The sequence below is a fragment of the Choristoneura fumiferana genome, chromosome 27 (genome assembly GCF_025370935.1).
Source record: "Choristoneura fumiferana chromosome 27, NRCan_CFum_1, whole genome shotgun sequence".
Taxonomy (NCBI): domain Eukaryota; kingdom Metazoa; phylum Arthropoda; class Insecta; order Lepidoptera; family Tortricidae; genus Choristoneura; species Choristoneura fumiferana.
In genome coordinates this window covers 1,570,308-1,589,918 of record NC_133498.1, presented here as the reverse complement: position 1 = coordinate 1,589,918, position 19,611 = coordinate 1,570,308, and the positions used below count along the sequence as shown (strand labels likewise).

Here is a 19,611-nt window from a genome sequence, read left to right as displayed (position 1 = left end):
CAACATTAAAGTGCAAAGTTTTATTAAAATCGAGCGTCTAAAATGTAAACTGTTGGATGGAAAAATTTGAAAAATCATCATCAGGATGGTAAGTATATCAAATTTACAAGCAAAATTATTACGGCTAAGATTGCTTGAGAATTTTGAGTAAATAGCAGCCTAAGGTATAAAATATACCTAAACTGGTTACACAATACGAAATCCTTACAAAAATATTACTTGATTTTTTCGTAATGGCTACGAGACCCTGTCTTGGGCGTGTCCGACACGCTCTTGGCCGGTTTTTATTTATTTTCGTATTGAATCAGGCGCTACTTTGCAGAGGTCCACATCAATAAATGCTCTAATACTGTTAATTTTAAAGATTGTAAAGGTTGCCTGGAAGAGATCGCTCTGTGCCCTTAGCGTAAGTTTTCGGTTAGAAAATACGTCTCGATCGCGTTCGCGTTAAAATCTCAATTTGTATGGAAACACGAACATCGGAAACGTTCCGCTAGGAGGCGCTGTTCGTGTTTCCATACAAATTGAGATTTTAACGATCGAGACGTATTTTGTAACCGAAAACTTACACTAGGGGCACTGAAGCGATAAGACCGCCTATGCTTACCTTGGTAAATAAAACGTAGTGGTTATATTCTCTTTGTCTCCATATACCTGTTTTTTGTACCTACTGCTTACTGTATGTTGGTGTGCAATAAAGTGTTATTGTATTGTATTGAACTGTAAAAGATAACATTTTGTATTGATTGAGATTGCCAATTCGGTTATGTGCATTTTTGTATATATTGATTTTGGCACATATGGCTTTTAAATTAAAATCCATAATCCATATATTTAAAAAATGCACTTTTCAAGCGAAATCCCGGAGTTATATCCATATTAAACTTACGCACCGAAGTCCCGTGAAATATTATGGTACTAGGTACCTTTAATGCAAGTACGTAGGATATCTTACTTTTTAGTTGCCTAATAGAATTAGATAACGTTATTATAAATGTGGCTATACCCTACCAGGGTGCATAATATTGTAAGACTTATTAGAATAAGGCCTTATGTATTTTATGTTTTATGCCAAATAAATAATTACTAAATACCTCCGATCACTAGTAAGAACGCACACAAACCCACCTATCACCACCACCACACTACACGACTCACTGTTTCGAACTCAACCAGAGACCTCTGGTGGTGGAGGAGCTACATTGAACACTGTTGCATAGACATAATAATATATCATATAAGGCCGCGGCTGAGCAAAGTAACTGTCTATAGTTCATTAATATTTTGTTTATATTATCTTACTTTATTAATTAATTTTATGAATAAATTAATTTGAATTTGTTGGTGCGATTTACAAAAACAAGGTTATAAATTAAAAATCTTTATTCAAAAACTGACAGTACTCTTTCTCCAACGTCTTCATGGCGCCCTCTGTTAGCAAGAGGATGTTCTGTCGCTTCAAATTATCGATGAGCGCCGCTTGCTTGTGTATGCGCAACGTCAGCGCTTTAGTTCGCGACTCTAGCCGAGAGATGGCGGCTTGGTGCGACGATGTCAAGTCCCGTGACGCAATGCGGTATTCCTGAAAGAATATTTTATTGTAAAAGTGAAATTTCTTATTCAAGATCTTTAAATAATTTATTGAACCAGGCATTACTTTGCGGAGGTCCATATCAATGAATTAAAACAGTTACTTTCTTCACCCGCAACCTTATGATAGGTACGTCTGTGCAAGAAATGTGTGTTCATGCAGTTACTCCACCTCTACACTGTAAGAACACACACAAATCACACAAACCCAAATGCCAATGCTCCTACCTTTTCAGCAGTCTTAGCAGCCTCCAGTTCTGTCCGCAGCTTGTCGACAGTTCGCTCGTACGCCGCGCTCCTCGCGTCAGCGCTGGCTCCGCTGGCCTCCAGCTGCTTCACTCGGCAGCTCAGCCGGTCGAGCGAGGAGCGTTGCTTCTCACAGACACGCTCCTTTTCCTGCAATATGAGAATTCAAAAAGAAGTGAAATTGCGAACCTTTTCATACTGTAAAAGACAGGCTGCTGTTGTTGATTGTTGGGTACTTGTGAGATCACATCAAATTAGTATAGAATAGAGATAGTAATAATTTATTTGTAAGAATACGGTTAGTAGGTAGTAAATAATTGTTAAAACTAGGAAATTAAACGATTCAACTCACGAAGTGCGGCCACATACATTCGGAAATCCGTTTCGAAATTTCGATTGGGGATATCATACAATACAAATCCGTGGACCTACCACATACAAGATTGGTTTTTTGGAATCTTTTTAGCGTCACTGCTTAAGTGGCTAAAATAAGAAACAAACAAGCTGAGATATGAGGTGCATAGGGGAAATTCGTGTCTGTACCGTGGACCATCAGTGGTGTAGCGGTATAGCACGCGGTACGGAATACCGAGGACCTGGGTTCGATTCCCAGTGATGGTCTTATTTTTTCTGATTTTTCTGTGCATCTATATTTCAGTTTGTATTTTCAATCTACCACATACAGACAGTAGTTTTCCGATCGAACTTTTCTCTGTTTCGGAATTCAGCATGGTCGCCTGTGCGTGCGAAATAAACGCACGTGTGTGATGTGATGTGCGATATTTACGGAATCCCGAATCGATATTTCGAATCATAATTCCGAAACTGAATTCCGAGTGTATGTGGCCGCCCATTCCATATAAGTATATGTCGTAAACTCTTTATTGTACAAAATAAGTAACAAACACAATTGACAGACATTGAGTGAGATATATGTACAAAGGCCAACATATCCTTTTAAGTAAGTTTATAAGTCAGTTTGTAATTTTATCATATGTCTCAAGAGAGCTTAACTATCATTAGTAAAAATTGTGTTGAATACGAGAAATTTAGATTATATTGCGTCAACTAGTCGAAAGTTTTATTTGATTTGTAGCAATACACCAGATACAGCAACATAGAGCAGATAGAGCAGATATAGATATAGAGCAGATATTTGCTCGCAGGACGGATGGCCGATGGGGCCAGAAGGTTCTCGAATGGCGTCCGCGGACCGGGAGACGAGCTGTCGGTAGGCCTCCAACAAGATGGAACGACGACTTGGTTAAGATCGCGGGATCGCGGTGGATGCGGAAAGCACAAGACCGGTCTGAGTGGAGAGCCTTGGGGGAGGCCTATGTCCAGCAGTGGACGTCTTTCGGCTGACATGATGATGATGATGAATACACCAGATACAGGTTCTACACGATATAATATTGTTAATTGAAAAATTAATTTGACTGTATCTGTGTGAGTTATTGTCCTTGTTGCTACTTTACTTTAAAACGGCTGGAAGTGTTAAGCCGAGTTCTGACTTGCAAGAAAAATTGTGCAAGTTGCATTACATTGCGAGGCCGTAAAGCAAACGAGTCACCTGGGCGGGTCACCTTGAAAGAATGCCGGACACAAGGGCCGTAAAAGTAATAACAAAGTGGACGCCGCAACAAAAGAGACCGAGAGGCAGGCCTAAAAAGCGTTGGAGTGACTGTGTGGAAAATCTCAGGAGGATGGGAAAGTTTACCAGCTGGAAGAAGGTTGCCAGGCTTCGTGACAACTGGAGGAAAATTGTGGAAGAGGCCAAGACCCACAGAGGGTTGTAGTGCCAGCGGAAGAAGAAGAAAGCAAACGAGTTTGTAGTGGTCAATCGAGCGCCGCAATGTAATGCAACTTGATCGATTTTTCTTGCAGGTCTAAACTCGGCTTTAGGATAAAAAAAAGGCACGGAAGCTTAAACCCTGATCACATTGGCTACCGTTTATGCTGAAAAAATATAGAAGCAAAAGCAAACTTACGGTGAGTCGGTTTTGCAACGCCGCGCACTTCGCTTTGACGGTAGCGACCTCTGCCGCGAGATTGTTGCACCTGTTGAGTAAAGCCATCTTCTCTGACTCCATGTCAGCCTGGTAAGTTAGATGCCTCTCGCATTGGGATGCCTAGACGGAAATTATTTTTTATTTATTTTTATTTATTCAAGACAATACAATAATACGAGTAGGCTCTAAAATCTTTAAACTTGATTAAATCCCACTAACATGCGAGAATTTGCAATGCGGAAGCAATTTGATTTGCGATTTTTTATAATGCGAAAGTTGGTAAATCTGTTTGTTTGTTTGTTACCATTTTCCGGGATAAAAATTATCCTATAGAATAGAATAGAAGACATTTATTCACATTCACAAAGACACACAAATACAACCAAACTAAAAAACAATAACAGCAAACACAAATAAAACAAAAAAAAAAGAAATACAAAAATTAAAATAAATGATTTTGTGTGTCCTCGCAAAAGTGAAACGGCCGCTGACTCAGCATTATGCTGAGGCGTTAAACGCCTGCAGCGCTGATATTCTGTCAGAACCGTCTGTGACTCGCGGAATGATACACAAATATACTCACATAAATAAAATTAAGACATATAAATATATTTTATTGTATCCTATGTATGTCCTTCCCCAGGACAAACTAATCTTTATACCTAATATACCGAATTTCATCTAAATCGGTTCTGCGGTTTAGATGTAAACATGTAACAACCATACAAACAAATAGAGATTTACGAACTTTAGCATTTATAACGACGACGACCAGATGGCCTAGTGGTTAGAGAACCTGACTACGAAGCTTGAGGTCCCGGGTTCGATTCCCGTGTCGGGGCAGATATTTGTATGCAAAATACGAATGTTTGTTCTGGGGTCTTGGGTGTTTAATATGTATTTAAGTATGTATCTATATCTATATGTATAATTATATTTATCCGTTGCTTAGTACCCATAACACAAGCTTTGCTAAGCTTACTTTGGGACTAGGTTAATTGGTGTGAATTGTCCCGTGATATTTATTTATTTATTTATAATACCAGCCGTTACCCGCGACTCTGTCCGCGTAGTATTCGGTTATCGCTATCCCGCGGGAACTATGCAATTTTCCGGGATAAAAACTATCCTGTCCTTCCCCGGGACTCAACCTATCTATAAGAATACCGAATTTTATCTAAATCGGTTCAGTGGTTTAGACGTGATGAAGTAACAAACAAACAGATTTACAAACGTTCGCATTTATAATATTATAGTGGGAATTTGAGTCCCGGAGAAGGAAATAGGATAGTTTTTATCCCGGAAAAATACATAGTTGCCGCGGGATAGCGGCATAGCGGTAGCTAGTTATGTATAAATAAATAAATATCATGGGACACTTGACACCAATTGACTTAGACCCAAACTAAGCAAAGGTTGTACTATGGATACTAGGCAACGGATAAACATACTTATATAGATAAATACATACTTAAATAAAGCCATTTTAAACATTGATACAAATATCTGATCCGGCCGGGAATCCAACCCCGGGACCTCAAGCTTTGAGGTTATCTAACCACTTGACCATCCGGTCGACAGTTAGTATGTGCCGGGTGACTGTAATGAGCTGTGACCTTTAAACACAGTTCGGTTAATTTACGACTTGTGACTGTCGACTTGGATTGAACGATAATAATGTACCAACGACCTAATAATTCGTGTCCTTTATAGTAAATTTCATGAGGGCTTGAATTATTAGGTCATGCAGTATGGTCGTACATTCTGGCCGACAAATACACGAATCGGAGACTAGTTCTAACTAAGGGATAAATTTTAAAATTGTCTTACTTTCTTTTCAATGGTGGCTTGTTGCTTGTCTATTTGTTCCTGTAATAGTTTCAGCTTGGATGCCATGAATTTGCAGACGCTCTCCACTGATAACCCATCTGTGCAGTAAATTTCTAAACGTAATTAAAAAGTAACAAATATTTTGCGTCAATTTCCGTCATGTTCCTATAGATGTCGCTAGTATCGCTACTTTTGGCGTCAAACAAATAATACGCATAAAATCCATACTAATATATTATAAAAGTGTGTGTTTGTGTGTTTGTCCGTCCTTCACGTCGAAATGGAGCGATAGATCGACTTAATTTTTAGCATAGAGATAGTTTATGGGCCAGAGAGTGACGCGACTTTTTATCCCGGAAAAATGCACAGTTCCTGAGGGAACAGCGCGCTATAACCGAAATCCACGGGTGACACTCTTTCCCGGCCCGGATAACACCGACATGGAAATACCGGCCCTGTTTTTTGCGTACACGAAAAATCCGTACGAATTATCCGGGCTGGGAAAGAGTGTCACCCAAATCCACGCGGGCGAAGCCACGGGCAAAATCTACTCTTTAATAAATAAAAATTAAGCTAATCAGATGCATTACTTTCTTACCTTTCATAAAAGACGGTGGCAATACTTTATCTTGGACGTTAACAGTCACAAATGCGTACAAAAATTCTTTATGAGAACTCCTATTGTCCATGGAATTCTCCCGGGCATAATGTGTGCAACTGGTCCCTTTGCACGCAGTCTCTGACTCCGAATTGGCGGGAACTTTGACAGCTGATTTGACCGGTTTGTTTTTAATTTTTGTTGGGGTTGTTTTTGGCGAAGCCTTGGGAGTTTCACAACAATGCTTCTTGTGATGTGATGGCAGATTCAATGATATATTTTGAGATATTTCAGAAAAGAAATCCTGCTTTTGCTGAAAATATGTAAAATGCTTGCAGTTTATAGTTTAGAAGTTAAAAAAAAAAACAATTTGAAAATAAATAAAAAATAGATTATTCAACTTCATTTTGTGATTGTAACACCCTCTATCGACGCATCATAGTACCCTCCAAACGCACACTACAACCATCAACAAGTTTCTCAATGTGTTGCACTAGATGGCTCTTAAATAAAATATTTCATCTTACCATGTCATGTTCTATTTGCTTCATTAAACTTTCTGTTTTCTTCACCAATTGCTTATTAAGCTTTTTAAATTCATTTTCTCTGGCCAATAAGTCCACAGAATCCATATTTCTGAGCACCTTTCTAACAGTCTCAGAATTATACTAACTGGATAATATTACAAGACAGAAGCCTAACGCAAAGAAATAAAAAATGACTTTTCAATTTAGTAGTATGATCTGTAATCAACAAACTTTAATAAAACATTTCGTTTCTATGGCAACGACAACGTATTATTCAGTGCAGTTACTTCTAATTTTTTTGGGAAAAATACATAATCAAAACTAAATAAAGTAGAGTAATTTAGAGCAAATTAATCCAAGTTTACTTTTAATAAAGAGTATTTTTTACAATTGTGTTTGTAATAATAATGAAACTTTTTTACTCGCCAAGTCGCCAGCTTCATTCATAGTCAAGAGGCCATCTTTTATTATATCATACGAATTTTTTTAATTTTTGTATACAAATTTCAAGACGAATATCTGTAGAATTTTAATTACTTTTTGTAAACAAGCCTTGTTTATACAACTTTGTTTTTAATTTTGTTGTTATTAGGTTTATAGAGGTGCCATCTAGGATTGAATTTGGAACCGAAACAAAATGGCATCTTCGCGTCAAAAACAGCTGTGCTCCGACCAATCAGAAGCCATTTCTCAAATGTCAATAGGCTCTGATTTCGGTGGTACAGACACACTATGTAATTGTTGACACAATGCTTTGTCTCCCATATGATTGTCGACGGACAGTTCCCTGCGTTTTCAATCGAAACTATGCGTCAAAATAAAAGATTAATTTTAAAAAAGTATGTTAGAAATGAATTTGTTTGAAATAGAGCTTCAGATTGTATGAAAATCCTATCAAGGTCGATGAGCTAATACTGGGTGTGAGTGTGGCAGTGAATGCTAGAAAGAAATGGGTAGATAAATTGGTGTCTGTACCGCGATCTCATCTGAGACTTGCAATCGATTGGCCAATGGGAGCGTTTTGAGCCAGCTGACATTTTAGTTTGCGACGAGAGCGAGCGACAGTTGGACGCTCGCTCGGTTAATCAAAGCGTTGTTCTGAGTATAAAATCCTTTTTGGGCAGCATTTCTGCTTGATCCCAACTGTTTCACAGTGTAATAATGTATCTGAAGAGAAAAAGACACGATTATCGAAGTGTTATTTTATAGCGTAGGTGTTTCTAAGTGGAGTTGACGACCAAGTTTGCTAATAAAAAAAAGGTACGTTTCCATATGTTCGGTTTTCACTGTGGTTTCTCTGCATATTACAGTAGTGATGGTTGTTCGTGTTAAATCGTGTTGATATAGCTCGCTGGGGATCATAACTATACGATACGGGTTTAGAAAGTTATGCTACAGGTTTCGTGCTTAGTTCTGTCAGTTCAGTGTATTTTTTTGCAGTTAGTTTGTTGCAAGGTGAATACAACGTTATTCGTTTGGTTATAACGCACAAATTATTAACAGAACAGTTTGTTTCCGTGAAAGAAGCGAGACTAGCTCAATCAAAAGTATGGCTTACAATGTATGGCGATCACAAATCAGCTGTAGTTTTTTTTCGAGGCAATGGACCGAAGTTCGCAGTTGTTTTTTTTTAATAACGGGACGGGTTAAACTCCTTTCAGCCGAGCCCTTTACTTGTGTTTAGTGTTGTGCACTAATCGATTTTACCGGTTTTAAATCTAGACTTTCGTACGGTAATTTTTCACCTTTTGAACAATGTTTGAACAAACGTTCGTGGTGTTGGCGTTTCTAATTCACTCAAAGCTTAGAGTCAATACCAACGTAGAAGTTTGTACAGTGAAGTAATACTGCTTTTAGATTGTTTATTTAGTTTAAATTGCATATAAGACACAAGGTCTTCGATGCATTTAGATGTTAGGCGTGAGACAGAAATTGCTTCGCACCTGTCTGTTTTCGTCAGAAACCAGAAACAGCTGTTTTCGTGACGTCAGGCACCTGCCATTTTGTTTTTCAAAATGGCTGTTGGGGTAGCTATGATTTTATCACCACAAAGGAAACATTCCTTTTGAAACGTAATGAATATGGTTTTAAGCTGCTGGGCTACTACGAAACTCGAAGTTCGTGTCGTGCGGTCCCTCTGACACTTATACTATTTAATACGGGAGCGAGAGGAACGGTACGATACGAACTTCGAGGTTCGAGTTTCGTAGTAGTCCTGCTGTTACCTACTTACAACAAATCTAATATTTCCGGTGTGTTTTCCTGGTCTTCCTTTGACCTGCGTCAATTTTATAGACGAAAACCCTAAAAATGTGACACATTTCTATTTAACATTTAAGTATACGTCCTAATATATATACATATAAACCTTTGTCCTCAGTTATCGTAGGGTCCAAACGGGACCGATTCCGAATTCAAAGGGACTATTTCTGTTCCTTTCATTCCAATCAGACCTTTTTCATTCAAATATTTCCTGACCTGTTTGAACATGCTTAAACAAGTTTGAAAGGAAATTGGAACGAATGCAAGTGAAAGCCGTGTCAGTAAAAACCTTGGCTTCACTGCCTAGTACTTACTTATCTACCTACAAATAGGTACATTTGACATTTAGCTCGGCTGGTTCTAGTCAGCAACTTTAGCAATGTTCAGCTTAGCTTAAGAAGTACCTACCTGTCTAAAATTTTCCTATATGTTATTTTTTTGAAATCTATTTGTTTTTTTAAAGGTGTGTCAAATGGTTCTACTAACATTAGTCTATTTACTTATTTATCGTTAATTGCGCCCTAAAGATAATTCCGTTAAGCTGCATGATTACTTATTAATTACATACCTGATTTGGAGCTGTTAAATATGATTTTGGTGTCATCATTTTTGGATCTCTGACGACAAAGGACAAAACAAAAAGGGTTGTAGGTAGGTACTTTATAAATGCGAGACCTATAGGTATGTTATGAATATTTCACAGCTGGATCAAATTATTTTTAACTTATTTTTTGGTAGCTGAATTCATCTGGAGAATTGAATGAAGTACTACCTATTTTATTGGTTGTTTTCAAGCTTAGATTTTAGCAAGTTTTTTGATGGTAATAAAGATTTTTCTGAAGTTATTTGTTTTGAAGAATTACCTTTTGCAAATTGCAGTGCATAAAGATATCTGTAAGCTATTCGCTCTTATCTTATCAAAGTAAACCTACCTAGTACCTAGTTAAAAATAGGAAAGCAAATAAAACCACAACGAAATACATATACATATGTATATCTTTTTTTAATGACTAAGTAACTTACATTACTCGTTTTATAAAATTAATAACACCCGAGTACTGCCTTTTTGCAACGTAACGCTTGGCAACCTGTTTCATTTTGCAAACTCTAAAACTGTAAATATTTCAGGATTTATTTCAGGGCCATCGTGTAGAACCCTTTAGGTTAGGTTAGGTTAGTTTTATAAAAATCCTGAACACACAGAAACAGTTTCAGAAATATTAAAAAGTTGCGAAATGAAACAGGTTGCCAAACGTTATTCGCCGAAACAGTAGTAAACCAATAACACCGCATATGCTGGTACTGGTAGGTATTAAGTATTTTTTCCCGATTAGGAGGGTAAAATTTAATTTAGCGCAAAAATTTGTTACTCTGCTAATGCCCGTGGCTCTATAACCGGGTCAGAATTAACCATCCATTCCGTTGTGAAAAAAAGGGAACGGTTCGGACATTAGGTAGGAGCAAAAAACATCGTTGCCCGTTCTGGGGGGCTACTACGAAATTAGAGAATCGGAGTTCGTATCGTACCGTCCCTCTCACTCTCGTGTTATATAATTAATCCGTTAGCGGGACGGCACGATACGAAGTTCGAATTTTGCACTTCGTAGTAAGGCTGCGTTCAGACACGGCGGGAATCGCGCGGTTTTAGTACACCGTCCCTTTCTCAAGCAATACTCTGAAAAGAGACGGTGTGCTCAAAACCGCGCGGCGCGATTCCCGCAGTGTCTGAATGCAGCCTAAGTTCATTATGCCATGATTTCAATTCAATACGCGCAAATAACCGGTTATTGACATTGATAATTATTTCACTATTTATTTGATACTTAATTTGTTTCTATTTCCTAAATTTGGCATTGAAATTTTTATTTTGGCTATACCTAGTTACATTTGAGGACCCTTTTGTGATTTTTTTATTATTACCTGACAATCTACCTAAGTTTTCAGAAGGTAAATAAATATTTATCTGTTTGCTTGTTATTATTGTAGGTAATTTTATAAACGTTGGAATTGGAATGAATTTAAAAATGTCATAAGTATACAAGTCCTAAACCCAAAGTAAGTACTAAATAGTCTCGAAACACCTAAATTGAGGAAGTGAAAGTTTAACGTGAAAAAGTTGCGTTTTTCTTAGATGCCATTGTTAGTAGTTCTGATATAATTTGTTTAGTTTTTAATTCGACGGCCGGTAGGTATCAACTATACATTAAAACAGTTCATTAGGCTTTTAAACTTTAGAAATTTTGTTGTTATAATTATTTATATAGATTGACTAAAAATTATAAATATCACGGAACAATTTGACACCAGTTACAGTTGACCTAGTTCCAAAAGCTTGTTTGCTTATAATATTACGGGTACAATACAAGCAGCGGATAAACATACTTAAACACGTATTAAACACCTAATTTTTATATGTTTGAGATATTATGTTACATTTGTTTTTGAGCTTAGCTTCTGTAACAATTAGATACGTGCATTTACAACATTATCGGTCCCTACTGCTAATTTATGTCTAGGTGGAGATACACTATCTGCTATTACAAATGGCAGGTCAGTTGTGTGATTAAATAGTTATTTATGCTTCAAAATGGCGGACGCAGGGCGACGTGACTATAGGTTTCGAGTTGATTTTACTTCAGGGGGCATTCGCGTTGGTTGACCGGGATAATCGGTGGTTCAACTCAGGGTCAAGTTGACAATAAGGGTTTTCGCAGAGGCAAAAAATCGCTAGATGGCGTTAGTATCGTGAGGGCCGTTTGACGTTTAATCGTGATTGGTTAAATAACTAAATGAGCCAATGAGGGCTGTCGCGTATGAATTTGCCGCTAGAGGCGCTAGTGTAGCGTGAGGTCTCCGAAATGTCAAATCTCATAGTTTTTGGGTGAGCTACGCGGGTTTATTTATAAATAGAATAATTTTGTGAATATTTTGCAATATCTGAGTTTTGACTTTCGGAAACCTTTGACCTTCCTTTTTTCCGAACAAAACGGGGACTATGCAACACTGTGGCATGCTCGATATTTATATGGTAAGGTTTTAAGGTGTATTAAATATGATTTTAATCCAAACTTTGTTTTCACGCCCGTAATAACACTTTGAAAGCCATACTTAAAAACCTCACGCAACAGTGCGCCATCTAGTGAGACAAAAATCGATAGCCCTCATTGCAAGCAACCGTCAAACGTCAAATGGACTTCAGGATACCAACGCCATCTAGCGATTTTTTGCCTGTGTGAAAACCCTCATTACCTTCATAGTTGCGTTAAAAAATGGTAACATCGTGGTTTAACTGTGGCCTCTCAAGCAGAGGATCGTGGGTTCAAACCCGAACTGTCACCTCGTGAGTTTTCAGTTCACAAGTGAAATTTCTGTGAATTCAATGGCGTATTTGAAGTTTCCAATCAGCACTGGGCTAGCGTGGGAACTACAAACAGACCAAGCCGTAGCGCAGAGGCACTTAAATAAGCAGGAGATGAAGTAGTGCGCTAAAGAGGAACAAAATACCTAAATCTTATCTATTTTATAAAAATGTGTGTTCGTAGGACTATTAACTTGTCCCTTTCTAATGGAGGCCAGGCAATAACTTAATGCATAATGTAACTAAAGTCGGTCGTGTTAAGAAATTGGAATGTAATTAAATTTTGATTGCCAAATCGACCAAAGCCCTGGGCAGGAAAGAATGAACTTTATTGATCAACATTGCTGATGTACTCGAGTAAATTAAACCTTTTGTACTGATCTAATCTATATGCAATGTCGTTATCTTCTGTAGTAATTTCGCATATAAATTCGGGCCCGAACCCACGGCTCTTTGCTTGACAGTCCATACCATAGGTCAAACCACTGGGCAGTCGTGGTATACAATTTATAGTACCAATAGGAAAATGGATACCCACAAATTTAGATTGCGTTAAATCCGTTTATTTGTCCATATTTCCCTGTACTATAAATTGTTTAATGACAGCCGCCAAACAAAGCTAAACTATTTTACAAAAATAAAACTTTATAAAACCTCTTATTTTTACATCAATGTCAAACAAAAGCCAGGTATGTTTACGTTATTTTGTTATGTTCGTGAATTTTTAGCAATGTTCTTAAACTGCCGTAAAAACCGGTAAATCACCGATTCAGAATTGCCACAGCACTAGCGCGTGCCCTAAATGCCCTTTGCAGGACGTAGCCCCGTTCTTGCAGCCCGGGTTCTTTCAACTCTTATTAAACTTTTTTTATGTTTATGGTTGGCAAGTAACTTTCTTTTAGGCTACGTACGCACGCACTCTGCTGCTAACCGCGCGGGTTTAGCGCGCCGTCTTTTTCTGATGCGATACTTTGAAGAGGGACGGCGCGCTAAAAGCGCGCGGTCAACCGCATAGTGCGTACATAGCCTTAGGCTACACTTACATTAAAGGTATACTGCAGGCATTGTTTTAATTTAGTGTTGTGTCGGGTGTCGGGATTCCCAACTTCAAAAGGAGGAATAGACAATTCTGAAGCCATCTGATTATCGGAAAATTGAAAGTATCGAAGGTCAAAATTAATACAGGGTGGATGAGGACAGGGGACCTTCCCGAAAACAGGTGATAGTATGTATGTATGTATGTAAACTCTTTATTGCACATAAAAATAAAAAATACAAATACACAGAGAGGAGAACAAAGGCGAGCTTATCCCTAAAAAGGGATCTCTTCCAGCTAACCTAGTTAGGAAAAAAAAATTTGGTTATATAGAGGATAAGCGAGGATAGTGTTGCTTTAAACTGAACAACTTTCTCCAAGGAACATAAGTCGAAAAACGAAAAAAAAGAGTAAAATGTATAAAAACCTTGAATGTACTAAATCTGACAGCTGAAGTTTATTAACATTTAGTTAGAATAGCTATCCAAACCAAGTTTAGTGGATTTAGGATCTGACCGTACACAACAGTAACATGCCATACAATACATACATTATCATCATCATCCCAGCCTATATACGTCCCACTGCTGGGCACAGAGCCTCCTCTCGGAACAAGAGGGCTTGGGCCGTAGTTTCCACGCGGGCCCAGTGCGGATTGGGAACTTCACACGCACCATTGAATTGCTTCGCAGGTTTGTGCAGGTTTCCTCACGATGTTTTCCTTCACCGCAAAGCTCGTGGTAAATTTCAAATGTAATTCCGCACATGAATTTCGAAAAACTCAGAGGTGCGAGCCGGGGTTTGAACCCACGACCCTCTGCTTGAGAGGCGATAGGTCAAACCACTAGGCCACCACGGCTTACTAGGCCACCACGGCATACATTATACATTCAACTTATGATCGCATGAAGATTTATAAAACGCATTGTCAAAGAGCAGTGACGCGGAAATACGTGCGCTAACCAGGTCAGGCATCTAGGTGGAGCATTATACATTAAGACTAAGAGCTGTGTTGTCTATATCACATTAAAATGGCATGAAAACAGAAATGAATTACACTGCTTTACTTTGCTTCCCTCCTACAAATTGTGCACTTACAGCTACGTGAGACAGAGAGGGATGCCGGCTTTTCGTCGATAACATTTTTTACAAATGATTAATTTCCCAACTGGTTCCTCCTGCGGAACCCTATTGGGAGGGTGCGAAGTACTAGGTGGGGGTGATGAAATCTAGCGCAGCGCTTATAGTGGCCAAAAGTAGAAATAGTTCTGGCTCTGTCATCTGTCATACTCATATGAATCTGTCATTAACAAAGCAATTTGTATAGACTGACTACCATATTTTAGTAATAGATGTTTGTGTTATGATGCGAGCTTGAATGATTGAACACTGTCCCTGTTTTGTTCTTAATTCCTCTACATCTCGGACATGTCCAGCAACAATTTTCCTTATGAAACTGTTTGTGGTTGAAATTTTATATTGAGTGATACTCACAAAACCGGTCTTCAAAATGATACTCATTTTGATCTGAAAACGATATTTAATTTATTACTAGCGATAAAAGAACAATTATATAATTTTACTATTATTCAAAGACAATAGCTAAGATAGCTTTATCTTTTCGTTTTACATTAAAAGTACAACTAATGACCAAAAATTAATTCACAACCTTTTGTCCACCCAAATCACGGTATCACAGTAATTTTGTATTATAAATTAATACGTTATAGGTTTGATTTTTGTCACAATGTCGCGATGAAATTCCAAAACGTCAGAGCATCAGAGCCATAAAAGTTGCGGACGCTAGGTGGCGCTGATGTCGTGCACAGAGCCAGGTTAGGTTAGTTTTATACGAGTAACAATCCTGAAGTACATATCTGTTCACTCACAGGCCCTCCACATTTTATAATTGTAGTTTTAAACGTATCCGTACATCAAGTCTATGTGTGCGTATACCACGCGCCATATAAATCTGCCTAAAACCTCATTACTTAATACTCAATTTTGAGATACATTTTTTATGCGACGTCTTTACGTTACTCCCGGATTGTGTTCGAATCGCTTAACGGTATAGTGGCTATTCAATTATTGGAATTATACCTTTATAGTTTTTGTGCTACTAGTCGTGGCAATGAACTTTTAGGCAAAGTTAGGCGGCGGAAGGTATAGCTTGAACGTGTCCTCAGTCGCAAGTAGGTCGCAAGCGTACCGCCAGTCCCGCACACTGAGACTAGGACAACGTGTAAATACGAGGTTTACTCGTGCACATTGATAATTAGCTGTGGAGGGGCGCGCCTTCGTGAGTAAACAGATCTGTAAGTAGTAACATTAAAAAAAAACAATTGTTTTTCCCTGTAAAACGTATGGGAAATGGAACATTCATTTGGGAAAAATATTTTCTCTAATTTCTCTGGATCCCTACGAAGAATTCATTTATATTGTATTGTACATAAAAACACATGAAAATAACAGAACACAGGATAATAAGATGTACAAAGGCGAACTTATCCCTTAAAGGGATCTCAGGGTTATATTATAACTAAACTACGGGATATGTGCAGTTTTTAGAGATAAAATCTATCCTATGTCCTTCCAGAGCCGTCAGTCTATCTCTAATTCGCCATTGCAATTTCATCTAAATTTGTTCAGCGGGCTAAGCGTGAAAAGGTAACAGACTGACAAACTGTTCCTTTCTCATCCTTACATAGTCACACCGTTCTTGGCTGCGAAATAAATATTTAAAGCCTAATCTCAACAAATCAACACTCGCGTTATTGTATTTCAGACAATGGATGTTTATTTATTTGTACGAACAACGCACAATCTAAAGTTTAAACTGACTGTTGCACAAATATTTGGTGGAAATTAAGTTAAACTAACACTTAGTTTTAAGAGAATACTGTAAATAAAGCACCTATGTATATTATTCTAAATATATGCTCATACATCTTACAACAATGGCAGTATTATATACTTTTTTGAATGATTGATTACTGTCTCGAATTGCACGAATCTTTACTATACTAATTTTGTACTCTTAAATGTGAAAGACTCTGTCTGTGTGTCTGTCTCTATCCCGAATAATTACGTAGTTCCCACAGGATAGCGATAAACTATTTCTTCACGGACGGAGTCGCAGAACAGCTAGTATGCCATATGTTTTAGAAACAATGATACTTAAGTAGTTGGATTATTCTGCTAAGTGTTAGCGGGGGAACTATTGCTTATTCTTTCACACTAGATCCTTTGTATACTAAACTTAACCTATCCGTCAACAATGTTACCACAAAAACTTAGACGATCGTTGAACATGTGCTTGGTTACGCCATACTTATCTTAAACTTGCTTGACCGTAAACTGCGCCTTGTTTACGTACGATTGTGGATTCATATTTAAAAATACCGGTTCTTGTTTTGCTGTTGCACATAACACATCACTATTTATTTGTGTTCTATATTTTGTTCACTTCTCATGCTCGTAAAGGTCGTATTTATGCTGGATCTAGGCGACATAAAATTACTTTTTATGCTCTAGTGCATTAAGTAAAATCTTCGTCTAAGACCAGGGCAATCAGATAGAAACAGCCACAAACAAAGAAGATTCTACATACAATACAATACAATACAATAACTCTTTATTGCACACCAACAACACAGTAAGCAGTACAGAAAACACATTTTTTTTTCTATAATTTTCAAAACTAAAAATCTATAATGATACAGTACCTAATGTACATAGTAAGTGATCAATTGTACCCACTGTTGCTATTTCATTTCCTCGCCATGGAAGTGAAAAGCAGAGTGTAAAACTCGCGCATTAAACACATTTTCCCCTCGACGTGTCTATCCACCTGCGCCGTACCGGCTCGGATGGCTATATGAACGTCTCGGGTAAAATGGATCATTTTATGCTCTTGTTGTAGGTACAATAGACTATTAGATAGTCGCTTAGTCAATAGTAAAAAGGTGAAGTTTTTAAGTGTAAAATTCCAAAAAAACATATTAATTCTAGTTAACGGGTCATTGCGTAAACGAGTAAATATTATTTGTAGATTTAGTTAGGTAAATATGGGTTAAGGTGTCAAGAAGGCAACCTCCTCAATGTTGTTGACAACGACATCTGGCCTGGTATTTGTAAAGAATGAGTTTAATTAAGAATTTATTATTAATATCCTTCGTTGCGTTAGTTCTCCATTATAGAATATCTATCTATAATAATGAAGATAATATGTATGTATGTATGTAAACTCTTTATTGTACAAAAGAAAATTAACAAAATACAACTGACAAACTTAACTGATTACTGATAATAATAAAACCACACGCAATACGATATCAGAGAACAAAAATCTGCTATTGCGACACACAAACACACATACGGGCACGTATCAAAATACAAAAAGTTATGAAGCAATAATGGACGAAGCATTGGTGGCCTAGTGGTTTGACCTATCGCCTCTCAAGCAGAGGTTCGTGGGTTCAATTCAAACCCCGGCCCGCACCTCTGAGTTTTTCGAAATTCATGTGCGAAATTACATTTGAAACTTACCACGAGCTTTACGGTGAAGGATAACATCGCGAGGAAACCTGCACACACCTGTGATGTAATGAAGTATGTGTGAAGTTGCCAATCCGCACTGGGCCCGCGTGGGAACTACGGCCCAAGCCCTCTCATTCTGAGAGGAGGCCTGTGCCCAGCAGTGGGACGTAAATAGGTTGGGATGATGACGGTGATGAATGGACGAAATACGGTACATAATGGTTATTTGTTAATGTTAATTTTCATCCTTACAGGATTATTGTTATAAAAATAAACCTAACCTAATCAATCTGTAGATTACAGACCATGAAAGTTTGTTACAAGCTTTTATTTAGTTTCACCTCAATTCACATGTCCCGTTGTCTGTCTGTCTGTTGTCAAATCTTGCAAGTTACATTCGACTAACTCCCAGTAGTGGGCTTGACTTGAAATTTGGCACACAATTCTGGAAGTGGTAGTGACATCCTGGAAGGCCGGCCAGGATCGTCTCTGCAGGACGGAACTCTTCAACGGGTATTCAAATGTAGTTTGGGTGACAATGCAAGTAAAGTGGACAAAAAGTACAGTCAGCAAAAAAAGCTTGTATTAAGAATGAAATTTATACCAACTTTTTTTTATTTATTCAATATTTTCACCGAAAATTATGTTATATCAGATGACCATTATGTATTTCGTAATTTATTAATTTTAAACTTTATATTTTATATTTCGAACTGGTCTGCACAAACAAATAAACACACGCACGCACGCATGCGCACACACATAAAAAGCTTTGAAAGCTGTCCAAAGCAAGCTCAGAGGTACTAGGGCACCATAGCAACCGCGCAGTCAACGTGCATGACGTAATCCCAATACTGGAAATTGCGCAGCGGTTACCAGGCTATCATAAAGCAACTGTTTTTGTCGAAACACGGTGAAGGTGATAGGCGGTTGAACCCTGCCAGGTCAATGGACCGACATCCTGGTTTTTATTGTGTCCTGGTAGAAACTGATTCGTGTGACTGTGGAACCTTAACGCAGTAAATGTCGTAATGACATCGCATTGCATGACAAGGAAAATTACTATGACACTTATAGTTTGTTTTAGTTAAAATGACGAAAAGTACTTAAAACCAACCAATTCCAACATCTATTGTTTAATTGTTATCTTCAAGTAGGGTTGTAAAACAATTACGCACGTGTGTCGGTAGGCCCAAAGTATACTGTGAACAAACAATCTTGATAGTTTTGATGTTGTTTGTCGGTATTACACTGCACGACGTGCGTTTCTAGAAAAAATAATTATATACTGTGTCAAAATCACTTTGTATAATGTTTAAATAGTAGGTATTAAAAAGACATTTTTACCTGAACGTTAGCCGCACTGTAATTGTATTTGGATATTAATATGTAAATTTTATTTAATGTTATTAGTAGCCATAAGAATATGAACTATGTATTTTTTTATCTTTTTTGCATTACAATATAGACGGCCTAAAAAAATCTTTCATTTTAAAGATCAAGAAGGTCTTCGGTCAGTTTTATTATGTCTCTTTGTTCTTTTCCTTTCATATTTAGCAACAAAAGAAGTTGTAAAAATCCAATCCAAATGTTAAGTGCATTTTGGTCATTTT

The 19,611-nt window shown here is 37.7% G+C and overlaps 2 protein-coding genes across 2 annotated transcripts in view; one reads left to right on the top strand and one right to left on the bottom strand.

The window, feature by feature from the left end:
* Positions 1–1,360: 1,360 nt before the first annotated feature.
* LOC141443521 (uncharacterized) lies at positions 1,361–7,004 on the bottom strand. Its single transcript, XM_074108834.1, has 6 exons — positions 6,804–7,004; positions 6,277–6,589; positions 5,679–5,776; positions 3,828–3,968; positions 1,819–1,986; positions 1,361–1,582 (listed from the first exon to the last, which is right to left on the bottom strand). The coding sequence occupies exons 1-6, from the start codon at positions 6,906–6,908 to the stop codon at positions 1,373–1,375; spliced, it is 1,035 nt and encodes a 344-aa protein (XP_073964935.1). The 5' UTR covers positions 6,909–7,004; the 3' UTR covers positions 1,361–1,372.
* Positions 7,005–7,832: 828 nt separating this feature from the next.
* Positions 7,833–19,611, top strand: part of atos (atos homolog atossa) — a 73,673-nt gene continuing 61,894 nt past the window's right edge. Inside the window, exon 1 of the mRNA XM_074108657.1 lies at positions 7,833–8,063. The gene's annotated coding sequence lies outside the window, so the exon portion shown is untranslated. The remainder of the gene's footprint in view (positions 8,064–19,611) is intronic.

Coding starts and splice junctions, on each gene's coding strand:
- LOC141443521 (XM_074108834.1), bottom strand. CDS start 6,908: ATGGATTCTGTGGACTTATTGGCCAGAGAAAATGAATTTAAAAAGCTT. Junction 6,590..6,803: donor AGCAAATAGAACATGACATG/GTAAGATGAAAT, acceptor ACATATTTTCAG/CAAAAGCAGGATTTCTTTTC. Junction 3,969..5,678: donor AAGCCACCATTGAAAAGAAA/GTAAGACAATTT, acceptor ATTTCCGTCTAG/GCATCCCAATGCGAGAGGCA.